Source organism: Amphiprion ocellaris, chromosome 3, assembly GCF_022539595.1.
Source record: "Amphiprion ocellaris isolate individual 3 ecotype Okinawa chromosome 3, ASM2253959v1, whole genome shotgun sequence".
Classification (NCBI taxonomy): domain Eukaryota; kingdom Metazoa; phylum Chordata; class Actinopteri; family Pomacentridae; genus Amphiprion; species Amphiprion ocellaris.
In genome coordinates this window covers 1,085,451-1,112,717 of record NC_072768.1, presented here as the reverse complement: position 1 = coordinate 1,112,717, position 27,267 = coordinate 1,085,451, and the positions used below count along the sequence as shown (strand labels likewise).

Here is a 27,267-nt window from a genome sequence, read left to right as displayed (position 1 = left end):
ATATATTTTTAATCTCTTAAGAACTGTCTCACCAAAAACCTTCTAATGTGCGTAGAACATCAGCACACGAAAATAAAAGCATAAATATCGTTGATTTATAATAAAAAAAAAAAATCAAACATGCTTCACATGCTTGCAGTTATAAAAAAAATTTTGGGATGCAAGTTGAAAAATATCTTAAATCTAGAACATTAATTATTTGCAACTCTGCAAAGGAAGCAATAGAATAGAACAGAATAGAATAGAAATACTTTATTCATCCCCAACATGAAATTCTGTTGTTACAGTAGCAAGCAGAAAGAGTAAAGTGATACCACCACCATAGGAAAATATAAAATATAAAATATACACTAAGATACAAAATGTGTAAAATACACTATGAACAATAAAAAATTAATTACTAAATTGAAAAATATAGGATGCAAATTGGTTGCCCACCCTCAGTCAGGGGATAGCGATGCACATTATGGTCTGTTTTTATCATTATTATGAGCATTATTATTATTATTATTATATAGTTGCAGATAAAACCATAACCATTAAAAAAAAGTTAATAAAAAGAGGAATAAATAAAAACATTTAAAAATGTAAAAAAAAGAAAATAAATATATAAATATAAACAGGGATAAATAAAAGAATAAATAAAAAATAAATCTGTTTAAAAAATGAGGAAATAAATGTACAAATATAAAGAGGAATAAATAAAAGAAAATAAACAAATCTGTTAAAAAATAAGGAAATGTGTAAATATAAAGAAGAATAAATTAGCCAGTTATTTTTTATTAAGTGATTGTTTCCATAATAAATAATTATGAAATTTGTAAAGACGTGATTGAAGTGAACATAAAAAAATTTTTTAAAAAAACTTTTAATAAAATTGCACGCAAGATATATTGCATGGACTTCAAAAGTCTGTTATAGACTGACCTGGACAAGTTTTGTGTCTTTGGGATAATTTTTGAGTCATTTAGTACAAGTTTTGAGTCATTTTGGACAATTTTTGAGTCATTTTCAACAAGTTTTATGTCAGTTTGGATCATTTCTCATCATTTTAGATCATTTTTCAGTCTTTGGGATAATTTCTGGACTAATTTTCTGTAATTATAGATAATGTTCAAGTCATCCAGAAAAATTTTCTTGTCATTTTCAACAAGTTTAATGTCATTTTGAATCATTTGGATAATTTTTGAATCATTTAGGACTAATTTCATGTCATTCTGGACTAATTTTCCATAATTATGGATCATTTTCAAGTCATTCTGAACAATTTGAGTAATTTTGGACAATTTATAGTCATTTTGGACAATTTTCTTGTCATTTTCAACAAGGTTTAAGTCAGCTTGGATCGTTTCTCATTATTTTGGATCATTTTTCAGTCTTTGGGATAATTTTAGAGTCATTTAGGACAGTTTTCATGTTATTCTAGACTAATTTTCCGTAATTATGGATCATTTTCAAGTCATTCTGAACAATCAGTAATTTTGGAAAATTTTTGAGTAATTTTGGACAATTTTCTTGTCATTTTCAACAAGTTTTATGTCAGCTTGGATCGTTTCTCGTCTTTTTGGATCATTTTTCTGTCTTTGGGATAATTTTCCAGTCATTTGGGCAGACGTCCTGTTGCCATGGCAGCGGTACTGTCTCTTTAAGAAACCCGGAAGTGTTTGTCTGCTGCGTGTTCACTGGTCCCGGGTTCCAAACGGAAAGCTGAGCTGCCTCCCGGTATGATATCCCACCCCGTGGTCCGGGCTCTCCGCAGCAGTGTGAGGTGCTGGAGACACCGGGCGGTCCTCGGAGCGGCTCTGGAAGCCTCAGACGTCGGCTCCTGGCGCCGGTACTCGACCCCGGGGATGGAGGAGGTCCTGGCCAGGGTCGTCGCACCTTTACCCTCCTACGAGACCAGAGACAAGTCCCCCCCTCCGCCCGAGTCCAACAGCCTGGAGTTCATGCACTTCTACAGGAGTCTGGACAGGGAGGACAGGCTTGGCTTCCTCTCCAAGCTGTCCCAGGACTTCGGCGTGGACCATAAGACCGTGTCGGAGCTCGCCGTCAAGCTGCTGGACACGCAGCTGCGGGACCCGGCGACCGTTTTACAGGCGGAAGACCGGCTCCGGTACAACCTGACTCCCCGGTACAAGCAGCTGCTCAGCCACATCAGCAGGGTGGAGGGGGGCGTGAAGTTTCTGGTGGACCTCCGAGCCGATCTGATCGAAATCATCTCGTCCAAAGCGAGCGAGAGCGCGCACATCAGGGTAATGTTTACATTTTCTACGGGTGCTGGCATGAGCCAAGAAGCGCCGTTCGCGTTTCTGCGTTTGGCACAGACACTGCATGTGATATAATCTAAGGCAGGGGGGTCAAAGTCATCTTAGTTCAGGTTCCACATTCAGCCCAATTAGATCTCCAGTGGACCGGACCAGTAAACCACAGCATAGTAACCTATAAGTAACCACAGCTCCTAATGGTTCCTTTGTTTTAGTGCAAAAAAGTACATTCTGAAAATGTTCACATTTAAGGAATTATCTTTTTACAAAACATCATGAACAACCTGAAATTTATGAAGAAATATAAATTCCGTTTCAGCAACATTCAGCCTCAGTTCATCATTTCCACATTACAACTTCCAGATCACAGAGTGTCTACAAAGGAACACAACATTTAGGTGTCCTGAACTGAACAGTACAATATTTTGCTTCATGATCAAAACAACAAAAGTCAGACGAACAAAGACAAAAAAAAAAAAAAACGAAACCACAAAAGATAGACAACACAAGCAAGACAAAAAAACCTCACACAACACAATGAATAAAGTGAAGCATAAAATGATAAAAATAAGACAAAGAACACAAATGAGACAAAAAGGGAACACAAAACGACAAAAACATGAGACGAATGACAAAACAAGACAAACAACAGCTATCACCACACAAAATATTACAAAAAGAAGACAAAAAAATGACAAAAGTGAGAAACAAAATGACACAAAACAAAAACAGAGACAAAAAATGAGACAAAAGTTACAAAGTGACAAAAAATAGACAAATGACAAAAATGAGACAAAAAATGAGACATAAAATTACAAAAACTAGAAACAACCACAAAAACAAGAGACAAACAACAAAAGTCTGGCAAAAAAAAACAAAAAACAACAAAAACCAGACAAAATATTACAAAAATGAGACACAAAACAACAAAAGCGAGAAACAACGACCAAAAATGAGACACACGACATGAAACGAAACAAAAAGAGATTAAAAATTAGACAAAAAAGCTACAAAGTGCCAAAAAAATGGACAAACGACACAAGGGAGACAAAAAACACAACACGACAAAAACGATACACAAAACAACGAATAAAGCAAAACACAAAGTGACAAAAATAAGACAAATAACACAAGCTAAACCACCAAAAAAGAGACCAACGACATGAAACAAGAGACAAAAAATTTGACAAAAAAGTTACAAAGCGACAAAAAAATGGACAAACTACAAAAACAAGACCAAAAATGACAAAAGTGAGAAACAAAACAACAAAAAGGTAGACAAACACAAACGAGACAAAAAACACAAAATGACACAAATGATACACAAAAAGACAAATAAAGCAAAACACAAAATGACAAAAATAAGACTAAAAACACAAGCGAGATGAAAAGGAAACACAAAATGACAAAAACGAGCAACAAAACGACAAAAACATGAGACAAATGACAAGAGTCAGACAAAAAACAACAAAAACAAGACAAAATATTCCAAAAATGATACACAAAATGACAAAATGAGGCACAAAATGACAAAAGAACAATGAACAATCTAGTATTTTACTTTATGATCCAAACAACTTGTCATGGTCTAGAAATGATTTTAAATTTATAGTTTTACTAATTTACAATCTGCAGTTAATGTCATCTCTGGAATTTTTACACTTTGAGGACTGGATTGGACCCTCTGGAGGACCGCTTTTGGCCCGCGGGCTGCATGTTGGACACCCCTGATCTAAAGCATTAAGTCGGCAGAGTGTGGATTCCTGCAGCTAAACCTCACACTGAGATATAAACGGCAGCTTTGCTCTCCCTCTCCAATCACATGGTTCTCGTTTCATCACAGCTTTAAAGCCGGTGCACTTTGCCCCAGTTTACTTTCGTTACCAAACTGGACGTCCTAAATTAGATCCTTGTGTTTCCTTTTGGCCCAGGACGGTCCAGCATGAAGATAGTTTGACACAAAACGCTGTCAAGCTCAATTTCAGTTCTTCTTTTATACACAGATTAACTTACAGCGCTGACCAGAGCCTCCTTCCACTGTTGCTAGAAAGCTTTAAAAAAAAGAAAAGAGCCTTAAAGAGTGTTTGATTCCATACATAAAGAGGCGAGAGCTGCTCTGCCGCAGCTACAAAGCCGAACAGAGCTGAATATAAATCAGGCATGTAATGAATATTTTGAACGAATCTTTTGAAGACAAAGTGAAAATAAAATTGCAAGAAAAAGCAGTGGGGGGAGAAGGAAGTGTAGAAATTTCCATCCCGCAGACGTGGCTGCCATGCTCCTTGCCCCCTTAATGGAACATTTTTGGCGACGTATTTTTTAAAAGAAAAGTCGGCCTCGTGCAGCTCATTGTTCAGTCGTTCTTGTTCAGTCAAATATAATTACAGTTTTCAATTCAGTTCTGCGTAGGAGCGTGGCAGTGTTCATGCACGCCATGAAATACCAGCGGAATCACTCTCAGGTAGCATGTCCAGGCTATTAGTCGCACCTTTACACTCGTTTGGGAGCACAAATGAACATTGGGAGATATTATCATCAAAGATACTCTCTGCTCTGTTCCTGAAATGTAGTTTTTTATTTTATTTTACATAAAAAACACCACAGATATTCAAATCTTATTACACTCATTTAGTCCAAATACACAAAATCAGCTCCTCGAGTATCAGGATGAATGTCAAAAGCTGATATCTAATATTATGTGTTGCATGAACTGTAGTATTCTGGAAGTAAATGAGATAAGATAACCCAGGGGGGTCCAACATGCGGCCCGTGGGCCAAAAGTGGTCCTCCAGAGGGTCCAATCCGGCCCTCAAAGTGGAAAAATTCCAGAGAAAACATTAACTGCAGATTGTAAATGAGTAAAACTATAAATTTAAAATCACTTCTAGACCATGACAAGTAGTTTTGATCATAAAGTAAAATACTAGATTGTTCATTGTTCTTTTGTCATTTTGTGTCTCATTTTTGTCATTTTGTGTCTCCTTTTTGTAATATTTTGTCTTGTTTTTGTTGTTTTTTGTCTTTTATTGTCTGATTTTTGTCATTTATCTCATGTTTTTTTGGTGTTTTGTTTCTCATTTTTGTCATTCTCTGTCTCATTTTTGTAATATTTTGTCTTTTTTTTGTTGTTTTTTCTGTTTTTTCATCTGACTTTTACCGTTCGTCACATTTTTGTTGTTTTGTGCCTCCTTTTTGTCTCCTTTTTGTCATTTTGTGTTTTGCTTTATTGTTTTTGTCGTTTTGTTTCATGGTTTTGTCATTTTTTTTGTCGCTTTGTAACTTTTTTGTCAAATTTTTTGTCACTTTTTTGTTTTGTTTCTTGTCATTTGTCTCATTTTTTGTCGTTTTGTTTCTCGTTTTTGTTGTTTGCATGCCATTATTGTAATATTTTGTCTTGCTTTTGTTTTTTTTTTGTTTTTTTTAATCTTTTTTGAAGTAAAATCCTCTCTGGTTCAGTTCCAGATGACTAAATGTTGTGTTCCTTTGCAGACACTCTGTGATCTGGAAGTTGTAATGTGGAAATGATAAACTGAGGTTGAATGTACATTTATTTTTCTTGAGAAATTTCAGGTTGTTCATGATGTTTTGTAAAAAGATAATTCCTTAAATGTGAGCATTTTCAGAATGTACTTTTTTGCACTAAAACAAAGGAAACATTAGGAGTTGTGATTATTTATAGGTTATTATGCTGTGGTTTTACTGGTCCACTGGGGATCAAACTGGGCTGAATGTGGAACCTGGACTAGGATGAGTTTGACTCTCCTGAGATAACCTGTTATTAATCCCACAGGAGAGAATTTTACACTTTTACAGCAGCAAAGATAAAGCAGACAGTTAAGAAATGTCGGACAAAAATAGGAATAAACCAAAATATGCACAAGTATGTTCGGCCAGTTTAGTAGATTCGGCCTAATAGATTGTCTAAATATGAGAAATTAGAATAAAAATGCTCATAATCCCAAATTTATCATCACACATAGTTTGTTTTTCAGTCCACAATATATTCAGGTTTCTGTCAAATTACTGGAAGAAAAGCAGAAATATCCTGACCCTGGAATGAGGAAATGTGTGGAGAATTTCTTTTTAAAAAAAATAGCAGTGTATTAATTCTTCTGTCAATCAGTCTTGTTATTGACTGAATGTTTCATTGTTCATTGGTGGAATAAAATCCTCCAGCAGAGAGAAATGGAATCCAACATATTTTTAGTGAGCTGTTTGTTTGTCCACGAGACAAAACGTGGTTCATTGTAATTCTTTATGAATGCATTATTAAGCTCCAAATGTGTAATAATTTACCACAATATGAAGCCGTCTCCCAGTAGAATATAAAAACATTGATTTAATTTTCTCACGTGTGGTTTAGCAATCACAACATGTTCAGAATAAGCCACTATATGATGTACATTCAGATTGAAACTGCTTTTGTTGTTTGTCCATTTTTAATCTGACATGCATTGCTTTACGTTTGTTGAATCTCAGAGTTGGACTGATTCAGATTTGACATGATACTCGGTTTACTGCCTTTATATGAGCTGGAGGGTTGCTGTTTGTGTGTCACAGGTCACCAGCAGCTCTTTTATTGGAACTAGAAGCTGAAAGCCCATAAACACTCCATGTTGTCCCCACAGACCCCTGAGGTTTACTCTCTACATGTCACAGGTGCTTTATTTAATAAGTGCTTTTTAGAAACACTGACACACTGGGCTCCCGGGGGACCCCAGTCAGAAGCACCTAATTCTGCCTATGTGGTTTTAATAGATGGGACTATTTATTGAGTCATAATTTAGATTATTAGACGCTAGAGGCACACTGACATTCATTTCAAAGACTTCCTGACCCTAAATCCTACTCTTACTAAAATATAATGTTCAAAATGTGAAACACAAAACATAATTTCATGATGAAATATTTTTATGACCATCAGATTGAATGCATAGGACTACAGTAGAGTCATGCATGATCAGGACAGAGTGTTGGAAGATGCAGCCCTCTGTGAGGCTCCAGAGAGGAGAAGTGAGATGGAAGCTATGAAAGGAGGGAGATTTGAGCAGGTCTGATGTGTTTCTCAGAGCTTCAGTATGTGTCTGACTGTGGTAAATCTACAAGATGTTTCGTTAACCCTGGAAAACCCAGTGTTGCACAAATACATCAATTTTACTTTTTTTAATTAGAAATTTTATTTTTTTTTTAATATATATATATATATATATATATATATATATATATATATGTATGTATGTATGTATGTATGTATATATATATATATATATATAGAGAGAGAGAGAGAGAGAGAGAGAGAGAGAGAGAGAGAGAGAGAGAGAGAGAGAGAGAGAGAGAGAGAGAGAGAGAGAGAGAGAGAGAGAGAGAGAGAGAGAGAGAGAGAGAGAGAGAGAGAGAGAGAGAGAGAGAGAGAGAGAGAGAGAGAGAGAGAGAGAGAGAGAGAGAGAGAGAGAGAGAGAGAGAGAGAGAGAGAGAGAGAGAGAATATAGAATATTTTTTGAATTATTTATATTTATATATATTTATATATTATATTATTTTTGCTTTTTTCTAGATTTGGGTTTTACATGCATATTATTTTTATTATTTTGTTATTTATATATAAGTATAAATATATTATTTTTTGCTCATTTTTCTATACTTGGGTTTTACAGATTATTTATAGAATTTATTTTTAATTACCACTTTTTTTTATATATATAAAAATATAGATATATTATTTTTGCTCAGTTCTTTTCTATATTTGGGTTTTATAGGGTTAATATAATTTTGGATAAATATAGTGTTGTTGTTTTTTTAGGCAAAAATGGCAAACGGAGGAAGACCGGCCGAATTTGAATCATATAAATATAACACAAATGATGTTTACTTCAAATTACTGAAAATAAAATGATACCAGAATGAATGAGTTTTTAATGTGGATTGCACTTGGGACCAAATAAATTATCCAACATGCAGCTATAATGTTTGTTTCCTACAGTAGTTTATTCTCTGCCCAGCCAATACGTCCTGGATGAGGCTTTAAAAAAGATGCTTTAGTTTTGTATCGGAAAAATCCAACATTAATGATGGTGGCTTAATCTACAGCAAATCCTTCCTCTGCTCACTTGTAATGTCTTGTTCACTTTGCTCCTACACTCCAGATGAAACGCTGTGATCTCCTCATGCTTTGATGCATTCATGAAGATTACATCAAAAAGCTGTGTTGGTAAAAATAAAACTTCTCTGCTTGAGATCAGAAGGAGCTATACAACACAAGCTCACTTAAATCCCCTTTTGTTGTCTCTGAAAGCAGTTTTTCTGTTTTGTTTTGCTTTGGAGAAAAGCTAAAAGCATGTGTTCCTTTAACTTCCCAATCATGTGTTAAGTGCTGCTGGCTGATATGATTCTGGGAGACCCTGACTATACTATCGCCAGAGGTCCTCTCGTTTCCCCTCTCCTGCTCAATAGCTGCTGTTTTTCCTGCTGTGAGGTGGTTCAGATGCATTTAATCTCAATAACCCGGGTCCACTGAGAGCTTTTGTAGCTTATAAAGGTCTAAGCTACCTACAGAGTATTAGATTCTGTGTGCTGACCACCTCGGTCTTGGTTGTTCCCGGCGATCTCTGCTTGCTGTTATCCCCACAATTGATTGAGCTAAAAATGAGAAAAGGTCGCGGAAAATATGAGGCTTTTAATACCTGTACTGAGGCTGTGTGCGTACCAGGGGAGGAGAAACCTGATAATCAAAGTAAAACATCATCAAAGAGGCTAAAAAACACACCACTTCTTAAAGTTTGAAATTCACAAGGCTGCAACTACTGCGGTTCTTGCAGAAGTGTCGCTCTGAGTTCTACGCCAGATTAGTCTCTCTGCTGGTAAATTGATTTCTAATGTTTTTTCTCTCTCCTGCTACCTCTGGGCCTTTCATTCTTGTTCACCTGTCCACAAACAGAGTGGATGAAAGATGTTAAGACAAGTCAGAGATGTCATTTTAGTCTGGAACAAGGAGCAACATGAGGCCCGTGGGCCAAAAGCAGTCCTCCAGAGGGTCCAATCTGGCCCTCAAAGTGGAAAAACTCCAGAGAAGGCATTAACTGCAGATTGTAAATTAGTAAAACTATAAATTTCAAATCATTTCTAGACCATGACAAGTTGTTTGGATCATAAAGTAAAATACTAGATTGCTCATTGTTCTTTTGTTTTTTTATGTCTCATTTTTGTCATTTTGTGTCTCATTTCTGTAATATTTTGTCTTGTTTTCATTGTTTTTTGTCTTTTATAGTCAGATTTTTGTCGTTTATCTCATGTTTTTGGTCTTTTGTATCTCATTTTTGTCGTTTTGTGTCTCATCTTCATCATTCTGTCTCATTTTTTGTGATATTTTGTCTTGTTTTTGTTGTTTTTTGTGTTTTATTCTCTGACTTTTGTCATTTATCTCGTTTTTTTTTTTTTTTTTTAGTATGTACTTTTTTGCACTAAAACAAAGGAAACATTTGGATTTGCGGTTATTTATCAGTTATTATGCTGTGATTTTACTGGTCCAGCCCACTTCAGATCAGATTGGGCTGAACTAGAATGAGTTTGGCACCCCTGGTCTGGAGTATCAATGTGACTATTTTTCCCCCGACAGACAGACAGACAGACAGACAGACAGAGATAGACAGAGACAGACAGACAGACAGACAGACAGACAGACAGACACAGACAGACAGACAGATAGACAGACAGACAGACAGACAGACAGAGATAGACAGAGACAGACAGACAGACAGACAGAGACAGACAGAGACAGACAGAGATAGACAGAGACAGACAGAGACAGACAGACAGACAGACAGACAGACAGACAGACAGACAGACAGACAGACAGACAGACAGAGATAGACAGAGACAGACAGAGACAGACAGACACAGACAGACAGACAGACAGACAGACAGCCAGCCAGACAGACAGCAGGCAGGAAGGCTGATCAGTGACAGGTGGCCTACTGGAGTGAAGGTCCTGCACTCTGAGGCTGACCTGTAAACACTTGGCCGGCCGCTGGTCATATGGCCTCGTGCCTGTTCTTTCCAGGACTCTGTATAATCACAGAATGACTGGAGGTGGAGGCGGCCTTTTGTAGCCGAGGTTTATCAGCTCCCAGCATCACTATTGATACAGCTCCAGAAGTTTTGCTTCATTTTCTTTTTAGTACAGTGAGGATTTTTTTTCCTCCTTTCCAAACTTTCCAATACCAGAGCCTTCTATTTCTAAAGGCTTCATCTCCTTCCAGGTCAGTGCATTACACGTCTCCCTCTGACCTCCCCTTTGTGTGGGGGAGAATTGGCTGCTCCTGCTGGTCCTCTAGCCTCACTGTGTTGTTGATGTGCTGCGTTTTTCTCCACAGAAACGCTGGTGTGGGATTATCGGCAGTCGTAGATTATTTGGCCTCAGGCAGTTTATGAAGTTCTACACACACAAGCAGCGATGGAAGTTTGCAGAACTTTTATTTTCAAGGATTACTTTTCATTTGCTCTTCATTCAGGAAGAATTTTCCGGCGTGAAACCCCCTCAGCCACGAGCTGAATAACACATGCCCTGATGTATACATGTGTGAATTTCTTATTTTGCAAGTTTGGGATTTGATAGCTGCTCGCAGTTTTCACACCATGACTGTAGTCGTGCTTGTTTGTAGTAGACGTTATTATGATTGACAAACTGGCATTAAAGTAAGCCCGAAGAGAAGCCATCCTATGAAACAGCCAATATAAGCAGTATTTATGTGCTCGGGAGCGTGCACTGTGTGCGCTTGTTTGTGTGTTTGCAAGAGATTTGCTTTAAATGAAGTCTGACCTTTGCTGGAGGACAGGCCTGCTTTGAAATGGCAAGTTGTTTATTGAAGTGCCCCTTCTACACCCATCGCAGGCTTGAACAAATCACTATTCATAATGTGAAAACATTCCAACGGCATAGTGGCACCCAAGGGAGCACACAGCCGGCACAATACAGGTGTGGAATTGTTCTGCAGGAAAACTTAAGCAGCGTTGCCGTCGCTCAGTGAGACAGAGCTCGTGAGTTCTCGCACCATCAAAAGCGACCATGAGGTGGTAAAGTCTGTGTTTATTAAAGTACTTAACCCTGCTGTTGTCTTCATTTACGGCCACCAAAAAATACTGTTTCCTTGTCTGAAAAAAATCCAAAAATTCAGCAAAAAAATTCCCCAAATTTCTGAAAATTTGCAAAACCTTCAGGAAGAAAATTCCAATAATTCCTTAAAAGTTTCCCTAATAGGTTTTATTTTTTTTTTAAAAATCTCCCAAATTTGGCAAGAAAATTCTTGTCAATATTTTCAAAAAATGAGTAAAAATCTTCTAAAAAAAAAAAAATCCTAAAAATATGTAAAGTGATTCCATATATATCAGTAAAACTTCTAATATATTCTTTAAGAACATTCACATAAAAATCAACCAAAATTCAGTGAAATTCGCTGGATTTTGGTTGATTTTTATGTGAATGCTCTTAAGAAACATTTTTAACATTTATTTTTCCAACATAAAATGTTCAAAGATTTCCCAAAAATGTTGAAAATGTGGACATCAGAAGTTTCACTGTGAAAATCTATTTTTTTTCCACATTTTCAAACTTTAAAACGGGTCAATTTTGACCCGCAGGACGACAGGAGGGTTAATAGTAATATAAAAGCTGCAGTATTTTATGATTATTTTCTTTAAAGGATATAAAAGAAACTTTCCCCGTTGCTGCAGTAAAATGACGTTCTTTACAGTGTCTACATACCAAATTATAGTGATGACCTTCCTTTTGCTTGTAGGAATTATTTGCACAGACAGGGTGATGAGCAATTCTCTAAAAGGGAAAAAATGCAAGATATGATATGGAACTGTACACTGAATATAGTCACACTTGAGCAGCTAAACTGTCTCTCAATAAGATGGAGCACGTGAGTTTTGTCAGTGAAAGAAGGATTAAAGCGTTTGTTTAATTCCTGATAGAAATGTGATGATATAACAGAAGCATTTTCACATTCCTCCAGCGCTGACATACCTGAATGCGGCCGACCGTTTTCTTCTGGGGATTACTTGCATAAACAAGCAGCTGCTGAGCTGTTCTTGAAAACGGAAAGAATGTTGGTAAATTTTCAATGATCAGCTGGATGTTGATGTTGATTCTAAATGCTTTCCTTATTTCTCTCTCTATGGTAGGACCTGAACGGGACGCTGAAGGGGTTGCTGTCTGAGTGGTTCTCTGTGGGTCTGCTAAGACTGGAGAGAATCACCTGGCAGTCGCCCTGTGAGATCCTGCAGAAGATCAGCCAGTAAGGACATCCATGCGCCCCACACATTTATTTTCATTGGAGTTGGCCGTACATAAGACAAGATATATGAAAAGTCTATGTTTGCTCCTCCTCTGACCAGTGATGGTCCAGTCACAGCTTGAGGCCTGGTGAGGAGCAGATTTCTGCACTAATGTAATATGCAGTTTATGGGGCTATAGTAAGTACAACACTCAGCATCTGAGGGGTTTAAGAAGAAGAATGGATTAAACTGTACATTTATCTTCTCAGCTGCAAACATTAGCATGAATTTTACAAAAGCAAAATTAACGTAACCCAGTAACCCAGTCACCCAGGGAAGCTCATCATACCAGATTGCTTCAGAAATGCCCCAAACCTGCTGCCCTCATCCTACAGGCCCCTTCTCTTTGTCAAATTAAAACATACTATTTGAAATTCAGAAGCATAAATCTACAGGAGGTTCTGTTTGAATAAAATATGGAAAAATGTGAGATCCTCTGCACTGCAATGCAAGAAGCAGCTAATCAAATCTACAGTTGTTTCAAAGAGAGTTTTAAATGAAAAGCTTAGTTTTGTCTCCCTCTGACTTAAATCAGAGAATCAGTGTTTGACAAATTAGTGCCAAACCTGCTACTATTCCGTAATGGATGGAGAATGAACAGGACTGGCAGAGGTCGGACAGACTAACGATAATCCTCCTGCTAGATACGAAGCGGTGCATCCTGTGAGGAACTGGACCGACCTGAAGCGCAGAGTGGGACCATACCGACGCTGCTACGCCTTCACTCACGCTGCGATGCCTGGAGAGCCGCTGGTCGTGCTGCACGTGGCCCTCACCGAAGACATCTCCGATAACATCCAGGTCAGGAGCTGTAACGTCTGGGCTCACTTTACCACACCTTCTCTGTTCCTCATCTCAGCCCACAAGTGGGTAGTATCTGTGTAGAGAAACAAAACCTGGACCTTTAAACTGCTCATCCGTGTGGGAGCACACTCTGCAACGCTCACTTCTTTTTCTCACCGTTTCCCAGTAAAAAAAGGGGCTTCTGACAGCACAAAATATTTTATGGTGTAAAATTGTGCAATAATTTCCACATTTTTTTCCTTTTCTGTTCCACAACAATTGACAATGACTTGACAATGCTGAACAAAATCTGTGTTTCTTTCAGAGCATCGTCCGCGAGTTCACCAACCTGGACTCAGAGGAGGATGTGAATAAGATCAACTCAGCCATCTTCTACTCCATCTCTTCAACCCAGGCTGGTCTGCAGGGGGTGGAGCTGGGCAACTACCTCATCAAGAGGGTGGTCCGAGAGCTGCAGGTGAGTGGAGGTGGGGTGCAGGTGGGCGCAAACAAATCCTGTTGGCAAAAAGGTCGGTGTAAGGACTAGAAAGGGATTTTACAGCCAAGAAACTTGTCAAAAGTAAACTCCTTAGTGCTACAGGTTACGTTACAAAAGGTAGTTTTGTTTAATTAATTGATCTTTATTGTCGGAGTGGCGAAAACCACGATTAAAATAACTGCAAAGAGCCAAACTAACTTCCAAAATTCTCAGAAAATCATGCCCTTGCATACAAAATAACATCCTCAATTCCCAGAATACGACCGCATCATATGAACGAAACTTTCAATAATAATAAATGAATTATACAGATTGATAGATAAGGTTCCACAGTCAGGCCAGTTTGATCTCCAGTGGGCCGGACCAGTAAAACCACAGCATAATAACCTATAAATAACCACAACTCCTGATGGTTCCTTTGGTTTAGTGCAAAAAAGTACATTCTGAAAATGTTCACATTTAAGGAATTATCTTTTTACAACATCATCAACAACACAAAATTTCTCAAGAAAAATAAATTCAATTTCAACAACGTTCAGCCTCAGTTTATCATTTCCACATTACAACTTCCAGAACACAAAGGAACACAACATTTAGTCACAGATATCTGGAACTGAACCATAGAGGATTTTACAATAAAAACTAGACAAAAAAAGACAAAAACAATAAAAACAAGACAAAATATTACAAAAATTAGACACAAAATGACAAAAATGACACACGACACGAAACGCAACAAAGAAGAGACAAACAATTTGACAAAAAAGTTACAAAGCAACAACAAATGGACAGAAACAAGACAAAAATGATAAAAAAGGAACAAAACAACAAAAAAATAGACAAAAACACAGGTAAGACAAAAAGGAAACACAAAACGACAAAAACATGAGACAGACGACAAAAAAGGACAACAAACAACAAAAACAAGACAAAATGTTACAAAAATGAGACACAAAACAACAAAAGAACAATGAACAATCTAGTATTTTACTTTATGATCAAAACAACTTATGTTCTAGAAATGATTTTAAATGTATAGTTTTACTAATTTACAATCTGCAGTTAATGTCTTCTCTGGAATTTTTACACTTTGAGGGCCTGATTGGACCCTCTGGAGGACCGCTTTTGGCCCACGGGCCACATGTTGGACACCCCTGCGGTAGTAACTTTATCTGTATTTACAGCAACATAACTGATACTAAACAGAAGTCAATCTTACTTTACATCATTTCAAATTCCCGTTTTCTTGTAAATCTCATTATTTTATTCATATAAGCTTCGAGGATCTCAGAATTGTTTGGATAAAGTGTAGTGCATTTGGTTAATTTTGCTAATTAAATCACCAAACTCAGTGTAAAACACTGGTTCTTTTCCATCAGAGCTTCTGTAAAGCCTTGGGTTGGGTAAAGAGACGAGGTTCTGTAGACATCTGTAATCTAAACACAATGACCATAAATGAGCCGTCTTATCAGTGAAGCTTTTAAACCATCCCACTTTATTACAGCTACACAATAACAGCTCATCATGACCGAGCACAAGACACATACACAACACAGCTGCTAGCACCTATAGAGCTCGGTCCATGATGGAATGATGGAAAATAAAAGTCAGTTTTGTCTTTAGTTGCTGCTCAGCTGGCATGACGTCGTTTCAAGAGAGAAATACAGCTGGAAAGATTTACCTCTGTGAAGTTTTCTCTCTTGTTGTAGTCCTTGCTTCTACACACATGAAAGCATGCACACACACTCCAGACTCATTCTAGTTCAGCCCAATTTGATCTCCAGTGGGCCAGACCAGTAAAATCACAGCATAATAACCAAAACACAACTCCACATTTTTACTTTGTTGTAGTTCAAATGAGTACATTCTGAAAAAAACACCAAAAACATGAGATAAACAACAAAAATGAGACACAAAATGACAAAAATGAGACACAAAACACCAAAAACATGAGATAAATGACAAAATCAGACAATAAATGACAAAAAAAAACCAAAAACAAGACAAAATATTACAAAAATGAGACACAAAATGACAAGAACAGTGAACAATCTAGTATATTACTTTACGATGGAAACAACTTGTCCTGGTCTAGAAATCTGATGGGAGAGACTTACCTCTGTGAAGTTTTCTCTCTTGTTGTAGTCCTTGCTTCATGCACATATAAACAGCGCAGTGCTCAGCAGACAGCAGAATGAAATCTCATCCATCCCTCTCAATAAGCACAGAAGTGCCCTTCATGTCGGGCCACTCCAGCTCGCACTTGTTAAATGATTGGAACATTGAATGGAACATCAAAAGGCACTCTACCCAGCAGATGGAAACAGCTCTTTATGGCGTATCCTCTTAAAAGATCAGGTTTAAACTGCTTCCACTCTATTTATTCACATTACAGGACTGTTTTGATTGCTGCAAGTGGTTTACTTATTGGCGTTTTTTATTAAGGGAAACGTACGGCTGAGCGAGCTCCACAGATCTGCTTTTTGTGTTTTCTGCTTCGGCATTAACGCTGTTTGTGTCAGAGGTTGGAAAGTAGGTTACGGCGCTCTGTGCTTTAAAAAAATCTTAAAGATGAGGATGTTGACTTCATCAAGAGGTCTAAGAGCTCCGCGTGTCAACATCCTCGCCTGTCATCTCTGTAATGCAGAAATGAAAAAAACTAAAACAGAGGTGTGCTACTTTTTAGCCTCTCTGTGCTCCCAACAAAAGCAGCAACGACAAATCAGGGATGTTGTGAAAGTAGGATTGAAAGTTTTCTGGAGTGTCAAATGTGTATCACACAGACAAGATGGGATGCTTTCAGCTGCTGCAGAGATATTTTACCCAAATAAATCCCTGCAAACAGCCTGTCTGGAAAACTCCACGCATAGTTTTGAATTGTGTTCAGGGAATTTAAGGTAAAAAGACAGCATCAAATTGAAAATAATTTAGAATTATTACACTTTTATCATTTCCACATTACAACTTCCAGATCACAGAGTGTCTACAAAGGAACACATTTAGTCACAGCTATCTGGAACTGAACCATAGAGGATTTTACTTTAAAAAAATAAAAAACCACCAACAAGAAGACAAAATATTACAACACGGAGACTCAGAATGACAAAAACAAGACACAAAATGGCAAAAGTGAGAAACAAAATGAGACAAACGACACGAAAGAAAACAAAAAAAGACAAAAAATTAGGCAAAAAGCTACAAAGCAACAAAAAAATGGACAAACAACACAAGCGAGACACAAAACAACAAAAATATGAGACAAAAAATGACAAAAGCAAAAAACAGAACGACAAAAAATAAACAACACATGCGAGACAGAAAGGAAACACAAAATGACAAAATGATACACAAAACAACGAATAAAGCAAAACACAAAAATACGAGAAAAAACACAAGCGAGACAAAAAGGAAGCACAAAACGACAAAAATGAGAAACAAAGCGACAAAAACATGAGACAAACGACAAGTCAGACAAAAAAGGACAAAAAACAACAAAAACAAGACAAACTATGACAAAAATTAGACGCAAAATGACAAAAGAACAATGAATAATCTAGTGTTTTACTTTATGATCCAAACAACTTGTCATGTTCTAGAAATTATTTTAAATTTATTGTTTTACTAATTTACAATCTGCAGTTAATGTCTTCTCTGAAATTTTTACACTTTGAGGACCGGATTGGACCCTCTGGAGGACCACTTTTGGCCCGTGGGCCTCATGTTGGACTTCCTGGTGTAGAGGAATCTGGATTGTTGTCTCCATATTGATATTTAACACTCATTGTTTGGACATTTTTACTAATAAATCTGTCTGTGAGATACTATTTATATCCAAAGTACAATCAGCAATTACTATTTAAATAAAAGCCACAGTCACAGAAACTATGCACACATTTCATCAGAACATAGTGGTGTTTGGACAGATGTCAGACAGCTCTTCTGTTTTCTGCACTTACCAGGTGGAAATGGAAAAAAAAACAGTGAGTAAAAACCAAAAGAAATGTGTCTGAGTTTATTAAATCTCTCCTCAGTCAGGGATTGCTAAAGACGGAGTGATCAGATGGTGAGAAGTCTAACCACATATCTCCTTCTAGCTCGGTACCGTTTATTGGCTTCAAAATCCACTTTTACACAATCATACTAGGTGATATTTATTAAATGGTCCATTTCTTCGGATTACAAAGCAGCAGATCATTGAGTTTGATTATTTAAATTAAAAAGCAAGTATTTCCTGCTGGGTTCAGTAAGTGAACATTATTCTACATAACTCTGAGTCCAGACTGTGTTGGTCTGTCAGAATGAATATGAACACTGACTGCTGGAATCTGATGGACTAAACTAAATATCTCTGCTTTTACAGTCAATGCAGAGGTGGTTATGAGTGGAACCAGTGATAGGGAAAGAATCCTGCATGAATTCAGTATCAGTTGTATGATCCAATCATCTGCTTTGGAACAGCCAAACTGGGAAACATCCTGCTGCTCTGAAGTGGTGCTGTGAAACTAAGCTTGGTGTACATGCATGCTGGGGAAAATGCTCCACAGTCGCTGAACTTTTTCCTCACTTTTTAACCCTCGTGTCGTCCTGCGGGTCAAAATTGACCCGTTTTAAAGTTTGAAAATGTGGAAAAAAAACATTTTCACACTGAAACTTGTGATGTCCACATTTTCAACATTTCTGGGAAATCTTTGAACATTTTTTGGTGGAAAAAAATAAATGTTAAACATGTTTCTTTAAGAACATTTTGGTTGATTTTTTTGGTGAATGTTCTTAAGAGAATATCAGAAATTTTACTGATAGATATGGAATCACTTTAGATATTTTTAGGATTTTTTTGGAAAATTTTTACTCATTTTTTGAAAATATTTCCTAGAATTTTCTTGCCAAATTTGGGGGATTTAAAAAAAAAAAAGAAAAAAAACTTTTAAGGGAAACTTTTAAGGAATTATTGGAATTTTCTTTCTGAAGGTTTTGCAAATTTTCAGAAATTTGGGGAATTTTTTTTCTGAATTTTTGGATTTTTTTTAGACAAAGACAATATTTTTTGGTGCCCGTAAATGAGAACAACAGGAGGGTTAAAATCAGACTCGACTAATGATTCTGTACATGCAGGTTTTTGTCTCAGTGACCATTAAAATTGCAGTTCTGCTCTCTTCCCATTCGTTTTGATAGCGACCTGGTCTTACTAACCAGAATTTATTGCCCTAAAGCCAGAAATCAGCTGATGGACTCCTCTGTAGGAATCGGACTATTTGTTTTTCTATCTACTTTTAATACTTCAATTATAATAAATGAATCTACAATTTAATTAGTTTGATTTCAATGCATCTCAGCTTGACCAAATCATGTAAATTTCAGTAGAATTAAAGACCAAGATGGGATAGGAAAAGCTGAAATAACTACTACTCTCCATCATGGTAGAATGTAGTCACTAGTTCACATGTTGAACAACAGAATGTTTACTTGTCAAATTAACATCTTCTATTTTCAGTTAACAGCAAGGTGCACATAGCCAGTGTCTCACTAGCAGGCTTTCACTTGATTTGACTCTCTTGTTTCAGCTCTCTCCTGCTGATTCTCTCTGGTAGGGAGCAGTTAAGAGTAAATGCAGCTTCAAGAGCAGATTACTAAACCGGAGCCAGAGTAAATGCAGCATGATGTTTTCACTGAAAGCTTCTGTGGCGTAATAATTCTAGTATAGTACCACTAGCAGATGCCTAAAAATGATATTCCAGTCGTAACTCAGTTCAGTTTGAACATGTAGTTGCAGCGTTTTGGCATTTTGTGGGCAGCATGCTGTAAATCTAACTCTTCTGTGTGACTTTCAAACCTTTTTTTGGACTTTTTTTGTCCAAAGCACCCCATGAATGCTTACATTTTTTATGAAATCTTACCCCTGACCCCGACACAAAACCAGATTGTATTCTGCAGACGGCCGAGCTTTGTGACGGGGCTTTACCCTACGTAAAGGTGAAGGGGGGAACAGCTCGGCCACAGAGGGACCACTACGATGATGGATGGATGATAGAGTGGAAAAGTAAAGGTCACAACCGTGATAAAAGGTGAAGAGAGGACGTCTTGCTTGTCTTTCTAGATTGGACCCTGGGGCACAATTCTGGCGCTACTCCTTCTCCCCTCACCTTCCTCACTGCTTCTATCCTCACTTCATTTCCACCTTCTTCTTCTTTTGTGAGCCTCCATGTGGGGAACAGCCAGCAGTTAAAAGGGTTGAAGTGAAGATCATGATGTCGTCACGAGGTGGGAAAAGCCAGCAAGATGTGGAGAGCGAGCAGGCTGGATTGTGAAGTGAAGAGAGGGCAGAATCAAGGAGTAAGAAAGGACATTGTTTTCCTTTCAGACAGCAGCGTCCCTCTAGGGGTTGTCTGACACTTCCACTTTCATCGGCAGCCTTTCACTTCTCCACCTGCCACGTTGCTCCATCACTTTAGCAACCGAGACGCTGGAGCGCGAAGACGGGCCGGGTAGAGGAGGGAGTATTTCTTCTGTTTTTTTGTAGAATAAAGAAGGGTAGTGGGATGGAAGAGAGAAGTCATGAGATGTGTGGGTGGGTGGGACGAGACAGAGACAGGTGGCGGGAGAGGAAGAGGACAGGTATTAAAGGTGAGAATGTGAGGGACGGAGGAGGAGGATGGAGCAAGTGGGAGCAGAAGGAGAGAGGAGATCATCCATCTCTATCAGCAGGGCAGGACGGTGAAAGCAGTGGAGTTGAATTGTAATGCCGTGGAGCCGGAGGCCCGAGCAGCAAACGAGAAAATTTAGTTTGTGTTTTGATGCCGAGGTCGAGTGTTCATGAACCTTATTTCCACTGTTGCAAAACTGGTGACCCTTGCTTTCTAGTGGAGGTCAAACCTCTGCTGCCTCTCGTCTGTTTTCTTTATACGTTTACCTGACTTTCTCATCCCCCAGCTTTCTTTTTTCTGTGATTTCCCAGGTTGAGGAAATTCTGTGGCTATCTCTGTTAGAATGCAAATCTTTCTGCAGTCTGTGTTCTAAAAGCAGAAAATACAAAAAGAGCTTTTTCACCTTTAAATGCATGTTTTTTTCATCACATCTGTGCTTGTCTCAGGTCCTTAAAAACTCTCGTTTTAGTAGTTTTGTGTTTCAGTTTCTGAAATATCTGACTGATCCTCAGCATCAGTTGCTTCAAACGTGACTTTATGTGCAGATTTGCTGCCGCATTCCCCCAATATTAAAAGAAGTACTACCTGCCTGCCTGCCTGACAGATTCTAAAGGTCCTAGGAGTGTAAAAACACGACAACATTCTGACTACAGACCTGCTGAATGAATTAGACTGGTTGTCCATGGGTGAGGGATCGACCTGGCTGGTTATTGTGTACGATATTTGGCATTTTTCCAGATTATCAGCACATTTTTTCATTGGCAGATTATCGATGAATTAATTTCACTACTTAAATTCTGATTCAAATGTCTCCCAAGCAGCAAAAACTGAACAAGAAACACAAACCAGGAAATTAGCTTCTGTCACAGTGGCTGAGGCTACGCTAACAACTAGCTGCTAAGTTAGAAGTCAATCAAAGATTAACCTGAAACAGTCTGGAAAACAATAATTAATGCTTTCAGATCTGGACCTTAGTGGGCAATAAAAGTGAGGCAGTGAAAGCAGGAGACCAACTGATCAATCTCAGTCGATCCCACAAACAGAGGAGAGCATCCTGATTTAATCATCCTATTTCTATTTTACATATTCAGTCATTGTCTCCCTTATTAATGAAAAAGTCCAGTTATGAATGACAGGTTCTCTGCTGTCACTTACAGTTAAAATATTACATCGAACGTATATCGGTTGTTGTCTTTTTTGATTACCAATACTTGGCATCGGTATCGGCCCTTAAAACAAAATAAAAACAGATCTGTAAACCCCCTGTAGGGTTCAATTATTGCTCCCTTTTCTCTGCTGGTGTCTTCCAGAGTGAGTTCCCTCACATGGCCCAGTTCTCCAGCCTGTCTCCCATCCCAGGCTTCTCCTCCTGGCTGCAGGGCCTGCTGAGCCAGTACAGGAAGGAGGGCCGGGGCTCCGACCTCCTGTCTGAGCAGGAGTGGAAGGAGGTGGAACAGGCCACCGACTCGACCCCGGGCTCCCCGGCCGTCGACTCCCTCCGTAAGCTGATCGTCACCGGCGAGTGGACGCGTTCGGAGAGGCTGTCCGGCGTCCTGGAGCCCGTCCTCATGCGTCTCTGTGCCTGGTACCTCTACGGGGAGAAGCGCCGAGGCTTCGCCCTCAACCCGGTGGCAAACTTCCACCTGCAGAACGGAGCCACCATGTGGAGGCTCAACTGGCACGCCGACACTAGCCCCAGGGGCGTGGCCAACTCCTGCGGCATCATGGTGAACTATCGCTACTTCCTGAAGGAGACGTCTAAGAACAGCGCCCTCTACCTGCAGAACAAGGTGATCACAGCCTCAGAGCAGGTGCTGGGGCTGGTGTCCCAGTATCAGAAGAACAGCAAACTGTGAAAAAGACACAAGAATACACCTGAGAGGCTTTTATTCTGCAGGTTCGTTTGCACTTGGTGGGAATAATGTGTTGACTGATGAATATAATTGTGTTAAATTTGTCCTTGATATTTGGCACGGTTCACCAAATATCCACAAACCAATAGCTTGACTAAATGGATGTCAGCTGATATTAATTTTGCATTGAAATTAGAGCATTTCTTACGTGCCGTAGCTCAGCCCATCTGCTGTTTGCCTCATTAGATTTCTGGCCGAAGCTGTTTGATATTGTGTAAGTGATTCCTAGGACAGACTGCAGCTAATGAAGCACGAGGCGTCCATCAATGCCGTAGCATGTCCTGGGATAGCAGCTACCAGAATAAATCTTGTTTAGATTCTTTATTTGGATGAACTGTCTCACCGTAAACATGTCAGAGAATAGGGGGAACTGGATTTCCTTTCTTTTTTTTTCTGTGCTTGGGTTTATCTACACCTGCTGTTTTAGTGCTTTCCCCACTAAAGCTCAATACACAAAGGCATGAAATCACAGAGTGGAAATATTATTTCATATTAAATAACTCTAAACAAAATTGGATTTTTTTTCCTACATGTATCACAGATGCTCAAATTTTACAGTCGACTGTGTTCACTTTAACCCGGCGGGCTGGACCCTCCTGGTGCCGCCGTTCAGGTCATTTTTTTAGATAATTTGGCCTTCGCACGCACGCACACACATGCACGCACGCACGCACGCACGCACGCACGCACGCACGCACGCACGCACACACATGCACGCACGCACGCACGCACGCACGCACGCACGCACACACATGCACGCACGCACGCACGCACGCACGCACACACACACATACACACACACACCCCGGCAGCCTCTCCAGGGAGCCGTCCTGATGTTCTAACTGCTCTGTACAGGTGCCAAGCAGGGCTCATATCAGCCCACACCCCATTGTTGTGAAATAATATATCACAGCAAGTTGACTGTGAAATTACATTTTATCTCTCCAAGGAGCCAAACTTTCTTTTCATTTTTTTCACTCTCTCTATCTCCCTCTCTCTCCCCCTTTTCTCTCTTTGTGCTGCTCCGTGTCCTAGAAACTAATGGAGTGAGAAATAAAGTTAAAGTAAATGGCTAGATTGATGGTGTTGGGTTGTGAAGAAGGGAGGAGGAGAATAAAGGAGCATAAAAAGGACAGTTGTTTAACGGATGCCCTTGAGAGACGGTGAGAGCGTCTCCGGAGATACCGGCGACAATAAGAGAGCCATACATCTCTGTGCGTGGGGGACGAGAGCTGCACTATCACACCATCGCACAACGGAGGCGGACGGACACTGTGGTGGGGGTTGCCATGGAAACAGCAGTGACATATTCCACACTTGACGCCGGCAGCCAGGACTTGTTTCGAGTCACCTTTTTGCTCCAGAAATGAGCAAAGGTGTTGGCCGGTTAAAAGTCCACTAGCTTTTATTTCTAATCTCTTTTATAGATGATGACTTTTTTAATCAGTCAGTCAGGTATTTCCCCTCGGAGTAAGAAGAAAAATTGCTCACAGGGTGAACAGTTAAAGCAGTGAAATCTGATTTACAGGCCTCTAAATGAAACGATACAAACCTCAGTGGAGGATAGTCAGAGGACAAGTCAATCCCCCTCTCTGATGGTCAAGATTTGAATTATTTTAAAGCAGGCATGTCAAACTCATTTTAGTTCAGGTTCCACATTCAGTCCAGTCTGATGTCCAGTGATCTGGACCAGAAAAATCACAGAATAATAACCTATAAATAACCACAACTCCTAAAGGTTCCTTTTTTGCAAAAAAGTACATTCTGAAAATGTTCATATTTAAGGAATTATCTTTTTACAAAACATTATGAACAACCTGAAATTTCCTAAGAAAAATAAATTCAGTTTCAACAACATTCCGCCTCAGTTTATCATATCACAGAATATTCAGTTATCTGGAACTGAACAATGTAGCATTTTACTTTATGATCAAAATGACAAAAGTCAGACAAAAAAAAACAAAAACAAGAAAAAATATTACAAAAATGAGATGCAAAATTGCAAAAAAATAGACAAGTCAAGAAACAACAAAAAACAGACGAAGTTACAAAACAACAAAAAATGGACAAATGACATAAACAAGACAAAAAAATGACAAAAGCGAGGAGCAAAAAAACCCAAAAAAGTAGACAAAACACGGGAGACAAAAAAACACAAAACAACACAACGATGCACAAAACAACGAATTAAGCAAAACACAAAATGACGAAAATAAGACAAAAAACACAAGCGAGACAAAAAGGAAACAAAACAACAGAAACGAGAAACAAAACAACAAAAGTCAAACAAAAAACAACAAAAACAAGACAAAGTATTATAAAAATGAGACACAAAAGACCAAAAACATGAGATAAACGACAAAAATCAGACTATAAAAGACCAAAAACAAGACAAAATATTACAGAAATGAGACACAAAACGACAAAAATTAAACACAAAACACTAAAAACATGAGATAAATGACAAAAATCAGACGATAAAAGACAAAAAACACAAACGACAAAATATCACAAAAATGAGACACAAAATGACAAAAATGAGACAGAAAACGACAAAAATGAGACACACAACAATGAAAATGAGACACAAAATGACAAAATGAGACACAAAACACCAAAAACATGAGATGACGACAAAAATCAGACAGAATTTTTACACTTTGAGGACTGGATTGGAGCCTCTGGAGGACCGCTTTTGGCCCACGGGCCTCATGTTGGACACCCCTGTTTTAAAGGTAAATGGATGTTAAAATGGTAATTAAGCCGAGTTTTCGAGTGCTAAATGGAGTTAATTTGAAAATGGCTGCACAAATGATTCTAATCTGAACATGTAATTACCTAAAATATCCTCGTAACAAAGGCAGTGGTTGATTTTATTGCAGATTTATGATGAAATGGCAGCAAAATTGGATTTTCATGTTTGAGCTTTTTGTCGACAAACGGAGCAGCAAGAATCATGATCAGTGATGATTTCCGCTCAGTGTGTGCTCAGACCAGTCTTCATTTTTAATCTAATCAGATTGTAGTTTTGTCACATTTCCAGCCCTGTACATGTTGATAATGGATTCAATATTCCACTGCTCGGGTGTCTGACACGTCTCAGAGCTAACACTTCCCAAAAAGCAGCACAAGACATAATTACAATTGATTGCAAACTGTCTGCCGTGGAAATTCATGCCTCATCTAAAAATAATTCGGTAATTCAGACGAGCCTTTTCTTTTTTTAAGTGTACGTGTGTGCGGCGTGTTTCATTTCTTGTCCCTCGTTGGGAGGAAATTGCCTCACAAATGAAGCTAATCCATTTTTTACAGATTGCAGTGACCAGAAAAGTCAGAAAGTGGCGGCTGAGGCATTTTCACATTTTAATTCACGGTGATTAAGTCTGAGAGTGTACAGCCTTCATCTCCAGAGTGACTTTGAAGCGATGACAAAGGAAATAAAAGCCGGACCGTATCACTGATCAGCTCTGATATGTTTGATTTAGTCATAAATTAGATTTTTTTTTTAAAAATCTGGAGCCACCAATTATTAAAATATTGTTCTGTTAGTGGCTTTAGTTTTGATTTTAAAAGGGCTGCAATAGATTCATATTATCACACTTATTAATCAGCCAAACTTCATCAAACCGCCTCTCTGCCAAACAGAACGCTTTCATTCCATTTCACTGAAGTGATTCTACTAAATGTTATGGAGTGTAAACACAGAAACACAAACAGAACCATTCCAAGTCAGCCATGACTGCTTCCTGTGATCGTTTTGCCACAGTGGAGAAAAAAAGAGCAAAAATGCAGTCAGTGATGTCCTCGAATACAATTTACATGCCAGAAAATGCCATAAGGGGAAGCAAAATGCAAAAAAAAAGTGTTATTGTCCAAACAAGATGGATGACCTTTTATTGAAATTTACACGTTAGCATTAGCATCTTCCAGCAGCCATTAAAACAGGGGTGTCCAACATGAGGCCAATGGGCCAAAAGCAGTCCTCCAGAGGGTCCAATCCGGCCCTCAAAGTGTAAAAATTCCAGAGAAGACATTAACTGCAGATTGTAAATTAGTAAAACTATAAATTTAAAATCATTTCTAGAACATGACAAGTTGTTTGGATCGTAAGGTAAAATCCTCTATGGTTCAGCTCCAGGTGACTAAATGTTGTGTTCCTTTGTAGACACTCTGTGATCTGGAAGTTGTAATGTGGAAATGATGAACTGAGGCTGAATGCTGCTGAAATTGAATTTATTTTTCTTGAGAAATTTCAGGTTGTTCATGATGTTTTGTTGAAAGATAATTCCTGAAATGAAAAAAATTTCAAAATGTACCTTTAGGCACTAAAACAAAGGAAACATTAGGAGTTGCGGTTACTTGTCGGTTATTATGCTGTGGTTTTACTGGTCACTTGAGATCAAACTGGGTTGAATGTGGAACCTGAACTAAAATGACTTTGGCACCTCTGCACTAAACTGTTGTCCAAAGTGGTGAACTCTGACCTTTGCTGATTACAGACGACTCGTTTAATTGCAGATTTTCTCACACCAAAAGAATCTACTAAATCTCAAGCTTACTATCTGGAAAATTTGGCTTAAAATCAAATTTTTTTTGTAAAATATTCTCAGAAACTCAGCTAATGTGCCTCCTCAGGTGCATTTTGACCAACTCTAATTGACTGAGGCCAAACCATGTTGGAAAAATTCAAAAATTCCATCACATTTTCCCAAAAGAAGCACCTCACACCAGCTAAAACAGCACAAATGAAAATGTTTGTTCCCATGCAGCTCTTCATTACCCATTGAAATGCGCTGGTGCCAGTGAAAAGAAATCAAAATATTTTTGCTGTT

The 27,267-nt window shown here is 38.4% G+C and overlaps 1 protein-coding gene across 1 annotated transcript; it reads left to right on the top strand.

The window, feature by feature from the left end:
• Positions 1–1,674: 1,674 nt before the first annotated feature.
• On the top strand, positions 1,675–23,510 carry mlycd (malonyl-CoA decarboxylase). Its single transcript, XM_023299119.3, has 5 exons — positions 1,675–2,252; positions 12,447–12,559; positions 13,244–13,400; positions 13,708–13,860; positions 21,833–23,510. The coding sequence occupies exons 1-5, from the start codon at positions 1,725–1,727 to the stop codon at positions 22,376–22,378; spliced, it is 1,497 nt and encodes a 498-aa protein (XP_023154887.1). The 5' UTR covers positions 1,675–1,724; the 3' UTR covers positions 22,379–23,510.
• The last annotated feature ends 3,757 nt before the right edge of the window (positions 23,511–27,267 follow it).

Bases quoted from the DNA above. Each gene is read 5' to 3' on its own strand.
- mlycd (XM_023299119.3), top strand. From the start codon at position 1,725: ATGATATCCCACCCCGTGGTCCGGGCTCTCCGCAGCAGTGTGAGGTGC. The intron at 12,560-13,243 runs GTAAGGACATCC...TCCTCCTGCTAG, and splicing joins ATCCTGCAGAAGATCAGCCA to ATACGAAGCGGTGCATCCTG. The intron at 13,861-21,832 runs GTGAGTGGAGGT...GGTGTCTTCCAG, and splicing joins GGGTGGTCCGAGAGCTGCAG to AGTGAGTTCCCTCACATGGC.